At 45.1% G+C, this 7,500-nt stretch overlaps 1 protein-coding gene across 3 annotated transcripts in view; it reads left to right on the plus strand.

The window, feature by feature from the left end:
* LOC143279684 (uncharacterized) overlaps positions 1–7,500 on the plus strand; it is a 169,325-nt gene that overhangs the window by 71,968 nt on the left and 89,857 nt on the right. For all 3 annotated transcript variants that reach the window (XM_076583774.1, XM_076583773.1, XM_076583776.1), the window contains exon 7: positions 286–350. In XM_076583774.1, coding sequence (XP_076439889.1) covers positions 286–350 — 65 coding nt within the window. The remainder of the gene's footprint in view (positions 1–285; positions 351–7,500) is intronic.

Here is a 7,500-nt window from a genome sequence, read left to right on the forward strand (position 1 = left end):
CCGCCCGTAAGCAAGCACCCATGCACACTAATTGTATATTCACATGCACAAAGTATCAAATGAATATAGTGACGAAATCAGTATAAATCAATACTAAATCAATACTAATCTGTAAAAACACAAAACTAAATTTTAAACAAATATGACATAGGAGCATCAATTACCGTCTTCCATAGCCAAATCGTGACATAATCCCTTAACTTTTAATCAGCATTGTAACGGCAGACAATGGTCGTTTCACACACTTGTAAAGCGAGCACTTATTAATTTTGTTTGCGGTTTCAGGCGATGGCTATTTTGCACCATACGGGCATGAACACTGCTCAGAGGTTCCAGTTTGACGGGATCAAGTGAGTTATCGGTGTTAGCCATACGTTGCCTCCTGTTGTTTGCTCTCTCTTTTCTTGTTATCTCTGGTCCTGTGTCCACCTTGCCTTCTGTTTTTGTTTGTCTGTTTGTGTGTGTGGATGTGGGTGTGTGTGTATTGTTGTTGTTGTTGTTGTTTCTTTGCCTCTTTTTGCTGCCTTGCATTGCCTTGCCTTGTCTTTTCATGGAACTCACGTGAAAAGAAAGACTATTCTACTTGGAATGACCGTGTCGTCACGGTAACGCTCCTTTTTTTTTTCTTCTTAATTTTTCTTTGGACTTTTTATCCATCCTCTTGGAATCGTACCTCCATAGACGGCCATAATCATCATCTCTTCCGGCCGGCCATAATCATCATCATCTCTTCCGGCCGGCCATAATCATCATCATCTCTTCCTGACGGCCATAATCATCATCTCTTCCGGACGGCCATAATCATCATCTCTTCCTGACGGCCATAATCATCATCATCTCTTCCGGACGGCCATAATCATCATCTCTTCCGGACGGCCATAATCATCATCTCTTCCGGACAGCCATAATCATCATCTCTTCCGGGCGGCCATAATCATCATCTCTTCCGGACGGCCATAATCATCATCTCTTCCGGACGGCCCATAATCATCATCTCTTCCTGACGGCCATAATCATCATCTCTTCCGGACGGCCATGATCATCATCTCTTCCGGGCGGCAATGATTATCATCTCTTCCGGACGGCCATAATCATCATCTCTTCCGGACGGCCATAATCATCATCTCTTCCGGGCGGCAATGATTATCATCTCTTCCGGACGGCCATGATTATCATCTCTTCCGGACGGCCATAATCATCATCTCTTCCGGACGGCCATAATCATCATCTCTTCCGGACGGCCATAATCATCATCTCTTCCGGACGGCCATAATCATCATCTCTTCCGGACGGCCATAATCATCATCTCTTCCGGACGGCAATGATTATCATCTCTTCCGGACGGCCATGATTATCATCTCTTCCGGACGGCCATGATCATCATCTCTTTCGGACGGCCATGATCATCATCTCTTCCGGACGGCCATAATCATCATCTCTTCCGGGCGGCCATAATCATCATCTCTTCCGGACGGCCATGATTATCATCTCTTCCTGACGGCCATAATCATCATCTCTTCCGGATGGTCATAATCATCATCTCTTCCAGACGGCCATAACTACCATCTCTTCCAGACGGCCATAATTATCATCTCAACATTAGTGTTCCCAATCCGCTGGATACTTATCAAAATGAGGTTGCCCTAACGTGACACCATCAGGTGGAGGAAACCCACACATTTGGAATTTCCAATGCACATCCCGACCGCATAGGACAATTTACTGCACTCAAGGGATGTACGGTTTTGTGTGTGTGGGTGGGGGTGGGGGGTTTAAGAAAAAGATCCTGACACAAGTGCTACCGAGATATCATTTTCAAAACTTATTTGAACTGTTTCGCGCAGGGTTCAGAATACATTGAATACCACGTTTTCGAAGCACGCAACGGGGCCAGGGTGGTGGGGGTGGGGGTGGGGGGTGGGGGGGGGGGAAGACATTCCCTGAGTGTTTGTGTTGAAACCTATTCAAGTATCGCTTGTTTCAAACCATCACGCAAAAGGGATGCCATTTTCAACTCCCCTGTTGACAACAACGATAATATTGTATAATCTTGTTTTGTTTTTTTGTTTTTTGTGGTGAAGTGACAAAGTAGTCACGGTGCCAGACTAAATAAGAATGTTCCGTCCCAGAGCGGAAATCGCCAAAGATCGTTTCACAGAGCTCCAGCGACAGTCTTCTGGATAGACGGTTGAGCGATGGCATTGTGGTAAAGCGCCAGACTTGGAAACGTGTGTCTGCGGGTACGATTCCCATGCATGGACCGTGTGTGTGTGTGTGTGTGTGTGTGTGTGTGTGTGTGTGTGTGTGTGTGTGTGTGTGTGTGTGTGTGTGTGTATGTGTGTGTGTGTGTGTGTGTGTGTGTGTGTGTGTGTGTGTCTGTGTGTGTGTGCGTGTTGTGTCTGTGAAGGACCACGAAATTTCGCTGTCTCTCTCTTTTTCTCTTTCTCTCTCGCACTCTCTGTCTATCTATCTATCTATCCATCTACCTACCTCTCGCTTTCTCTGTGTCCGTGTGGAGAAAATTCTGCCATATTTATCCCCTCCTTTTTCTCTTTGTCTCTCCCCCATCCCCCTCTCTCTCTCTCGTGTGTGTATGTGTGTGTGTGTGTGTGTGTGTGTGTGTGTGTGTGTGTGTGAGAGAGAGAGAGAGAGAGAGAGAGAGAGAGAATGCGCGTGTATTCAAGGTCGAAGGTTCGTGGGTGTGTCCTGAACTTCAACGTCCTGCCGTTCCAAATGACCGACCAGGGCGGGAAGTTAACTGCATGCAATGTTGTTTTTGAAACCTGCCGTCTCTTATCGCACTTATCACACGCACACACACACACACACACACACACACACAAAACGGGCTTTCATCATATCCTGTCCTTATCCAAAGCGATCAGTGAATAATTTACGTGTTGGAAACGGTGTTCACGTGCTATAATAAACCAGGTCAGTGACCTTCACTGTCTGTCAACGTCAGACGCTCCCCCCCCCCTCCCCCCCCCGGTCCCCTCTTTTACCGCTGAGATAATCTTTTCTTTTTTTCACTTCACTCCAACTTTGTCGACGGCGCATTGCGCATTATTTGACTGCCATTTGCAAGATTTGGAAAGCAATTTAACATCACATGATAGATTTACCTTATATTCTACGTTCAGACAACTGCATATTTCCCCGTAATATCTAAACATAATTAAGAACCCTGTTTTACGAAAAGTTCTCACAAGAGTCAGACTTGGTGTATCCCTATTGAAACCACATAGATTGAGATATTCCAAAAAAATGTGAAAATGTGTGTTGCTTATTCTGTAATATACAAGAAACGGAACTCCATTTTGTTTTGACCTGCCCAGAACACAAAAATCTTCGAGAATAGTATATACCGAAGAAGTAGTATGTGCGCCCCAATGCTTTTAAATGGTCACTGTTGTTTGCAGATGTGAAGACGTGCATTTCGCTTTCTCTGTACTTGTCCAAAGCTTTCTCCCACAGAAACAGGATTATCTCTGTCCCTGTCTCTCTCTCTCTCTCTCTCTCTCTCTCTCTCTCCTCTCTCTCTCTCTCTCTCTATCATCCTCTCTCTCTCTCTTTTCTCTCTTTCCCTACTTTTGTTTGCTTTTCATATATTGTGGAGTGATGGCTTGGAGGTAACGCGTCCGCTTTGGAAGCGAGAGAATCTGAGCGCGCTGGTTCGAATCACGGCTCAGCTGCCGATATTTTCTCCCCCTCCTCTAGACCTTGAGTGGTGGTCTGGACGCTAGTTATTCGGATGAGACGATAAACCGAGGTCCCGAGTGCAGCACGCACTTAGCGCACGTAAAAGAACCCGCGGCAACAAAAGGGTTGTTCCTGGCAAAATTCTGCAGGAAAAATACAAAAAAAAAAAAAAAAAAAAAGGGTGGCGCTGTAGTATAGCGACGCGCTCTCCCTGGGGAGAGCGGCCCGAATTTCACACAGAGAAATCTGTTGTGATAAAAAGAAATACAAAATACAAAAATATATTGACGTTGTTCTTTATAATGGATGTGAACACGGAAGTCCCCCTCCCCTCCCCCTTACTCCTGTTGTCAAGGGCAGAAAGGCCTGAACAATAAATCATTCAGATTTCTCTCTCTCTCTCTCTCTCTCTCTCTCTCTCTCTCTCTCTCTGTCTCTGTCTGTCTGTCTCTCTTCAAAATGTCAACAGTATTGTGACAAGAGATGTAGCGATGTTTATTCTGTATGCGTTAAAACAAGGAGCAGAATGCGCACAGTCTTAAATGAAAGACATGTTTCTGAATTGCCCTTAGCTTTTTATTTAGTTTGGTTATATTATCAGTTTATTCTTTCTAAATTTTGTCGTTCATCCAACTCAAGGTTTGGATTTCATGTGTGTGTGTGTGTGTGTGTGTGTGTGTGTGTGTGTGTGTGTGTGTGTGTGTGTGTGTGTGTGTGCAATACATGCATCCATATGTATACAGGTCGGTGGCCTTGCATTGAAACAATTCTGAGTTCTGTGTTCTCTCTCTGTGTGTGTCTCTGTCTCTATCTGTCTGTCTCTGTCTCTGTCTGTCTGTCTCTCTGTTATGAACATCTCACGAAGAACTTAAAACACTGCTGTTCATTCTTAATGTTGTTGATGATTGTGATTCATTGCCTGATTCATGATCTTTTGTGTGTGCAATCACCATTGAGAGAGAGAGATCTTCTGGACAGGAGACAGAGAGAGAGAGAGAGAGGGGGGGGGGGGGGGTTCTGAACATCAATTCAGCACTTATTTACGTTTATTTTGTGTGGAATGAATACAGAGAGGAAGAGAGAGAGACAGAGAAAGAGAGAGAGAGAGAGTGTGTGTGTGTGTGTTTGTGTGTGCGCGCGCCCGCGTGAGAGAGAGAGAGAGAGAGAGAGAGAGAGAGCGAGCTTCTGGACAGGAATTCAGCTCATTTATTTCGTGGTCGCAATGGCCATTGAGAGAGAGAGAGAGAGCGACAGAGAGAGAGAGAGGGAGAGAGAGGGGCGCTCTGAGCATGAATTCAGCACGTGATTTACGTTTATTTTGTGTGTATACACCACTGCGAGAGGGAGAGAGAGAGAGAGAGAGAGATTATCAGTCGCCATCCAGTTAGCTCTTCCAATACACAAAACAATAGTGTGGCAAACTTGAGGTTTTGCGTTTTAGCTGTGACGTTTATTCATTTATAGTCTTTTCATCTAAGATGGTGATATTAGATTTAATCCACTGATCAGACATAATTCACTGAATTGTAGTTAAGGCAGTTGAAGCATCGGTCGATTTAATCCACTGATCAGACATAATTCACTGAATTGTAGTTAAGGCAGTTGTAGCATTAATCGTCACTAGAATCGACAACATTTCCGCTGGCAACAAATTTCGATGGTTGACATAATTTTCGCCGGTGACACAGTTTTTGTTTTGTTAGCGATCACTATAGAGCCTCTATCTCCTCTCTGCTCCTCTCTCTCTCATAAGCAAAATATTAGAAATCTGTCATTATCATTTCCGCTGCAAAACGAAAGTTGTAATGTGACCAGAGATGTTGCAATGTTTGTTTTTTATGCATTAAGACTGAGAGAAGAGCACTTTCAGCCCAAAACAGAAATATCAGCCTTGTGCTTTTCAGTTAATTTACCTGTTCTCAGTGAGCTCACTGTGTATTAAGTGGATTGTTTTCGTTCTTCCTATTTTATTTCAGTTAAGCTGTGTGTGCAACACGTGCACCCAAACTGTATACAGGTCGGTGATCTTACATTAAAATTCTTGCGTTCTTGCGTTCTCTCTCAGCCTGGCTGTATTCCATGCTGCAGATCATTGGTTTCTGAGAGGCATTTGAGTTGCTGAACGATATCCTTTGATGTGATGATGTGATGCCAACTCCGGAAGGAAATCAGTGATGACTTGCCTTCTTCATCATCAGCAGCATCGGCCGGGAATGAGAAGAAGGAGTTGGGGGCTGGGGGGTAAGGGGGGGGGGGGGGGGGGTTAGGGGGTGGGGGGGTGGGGGTTGTATGCTGGGAAGAAAGTTAAAAGTTGAAAAGAAAGCCGAGGAAAACAAATTCGTTTGTACATGCACACTGCCTTTACCCCCCCTCCCCTTCCAAATGACCTCTTGTGAGCATGCGCATTTGCCTTCCCTTCACATTCCCACACACCCCCTCCCACCCCCCTTACCCCCACCCCCCCACACACCTACACACACACACACACGTACGCACACAAATACACACAATCACTGAGAGAGATAGTAATAAGAATCTCAGCTTGCGGAAGTTTCATGTTTTGCCAAACATATACTTATTCAGCTCCTTAACAGAAAGATACCCTTCTGTGCACAGGTGGGGCAAGGATTTCGAAATGGAAATTGTTGTCGAAGAAGAGGGCGGCAGTTTGCGGGGAAAGAAAATGAGCGAGGGGGGTAGACAGTGTAGAGACAGAGGGAGGTAAATTGAATAAATAAACTGAATTGAATACATTTTATTTTCTGATGGTAATAGAGTGAGCAAGACGATTCTTTATTCATCCAGCCATCGAATGGGAAATATTAAGAGAGAGAGTCAGAGAGAGAGAGAGAGAGAGAGAGAGCGTGGGGGTGGGGGTGGGGGGGGGAGACAGACAGAAGAGAAACACAGAAAGAGAGACGGTCAGAGGAAGAGATACAGACAGAGAGACAGAGACAGAAAAACAGAGGAAGGGAGAGAGAGAGAGAGAACTTATGGAGTTTCCAATCTAGCTCCTGAATATTCAAACGGCTTTTCATTGATGTTGATAATATCGGCAAAGCGTGCTTTAAAAAAAAAAAATCATCATCGAGTGTCTGGGGCCAGTCTTAAAAGGTTCGATGTTAAAAGGTCTCAAAGCCTTTCACGTCTAGAGGGGCAGTGGGTTCGATGTAAAAAAGGTCTCAAAGCCTTTCACGGCTAGAGGGGCAGTGGGTTCGATGTAAAAAAGGTCTCAAAGCCTTTCACGGCTAGAGGGGCAGTGGGTTCGATGTTAAAATGGTCTCAAAGCCTTTCACGGCTAGAGGGCATCGACGTTAAAATGGTCTCAAAGCCTTTCACGGCTAGAGGGGCAGTGGGTTCGATGTTAAAATGGTCTCAAAGCCTTTCACGGCTAGAGGGCATCGACGTTAAAATGGTCTCAAAGCCTTTCACGGCTAGAGGGGCAGTGGGTTCACATTCACTGTGTCTAGTGCTTGACATAGGAATACGAGGCCCAATCCTGTCCATCTGCCGTTTAAACCGCCCCCTATCGAAGTCAGATACCTATTTACACCTGGGTGGAGCAGGTAAAAATCGTGGTACAGTAGCTATCCCAAGGACACAACCAAATGCCTCCGTGGTGAACTCTGATGACTGGCCGAACATCGGATCAGATGTCAAACGATTGACTGCTTCTGCCATGGACCCTGTTTGGTTTTTGTTACTCGCCATCTCGACTGCACCAACAGAGCATGCATGAAAAACAACAACAGAAAACAAAAACAAAACTGTCAGCAGCTTTCCCAGGCCAGTCTATCA

This window comes from Babylonia areolata, chromosome 3, assembly GCF_041734735.1.
Source record: "Babylonia areolata isolate BAREFJ2019XMU chromosome 3, ASM4173473v1, whole genome shotgun sequence".
Lineage (NCBI taxonomy): Eukaryota > Metazoa > Mollusca > Gastropoda > Neogastropoda > Buccinidae > Babylonia > Babylonia areolata.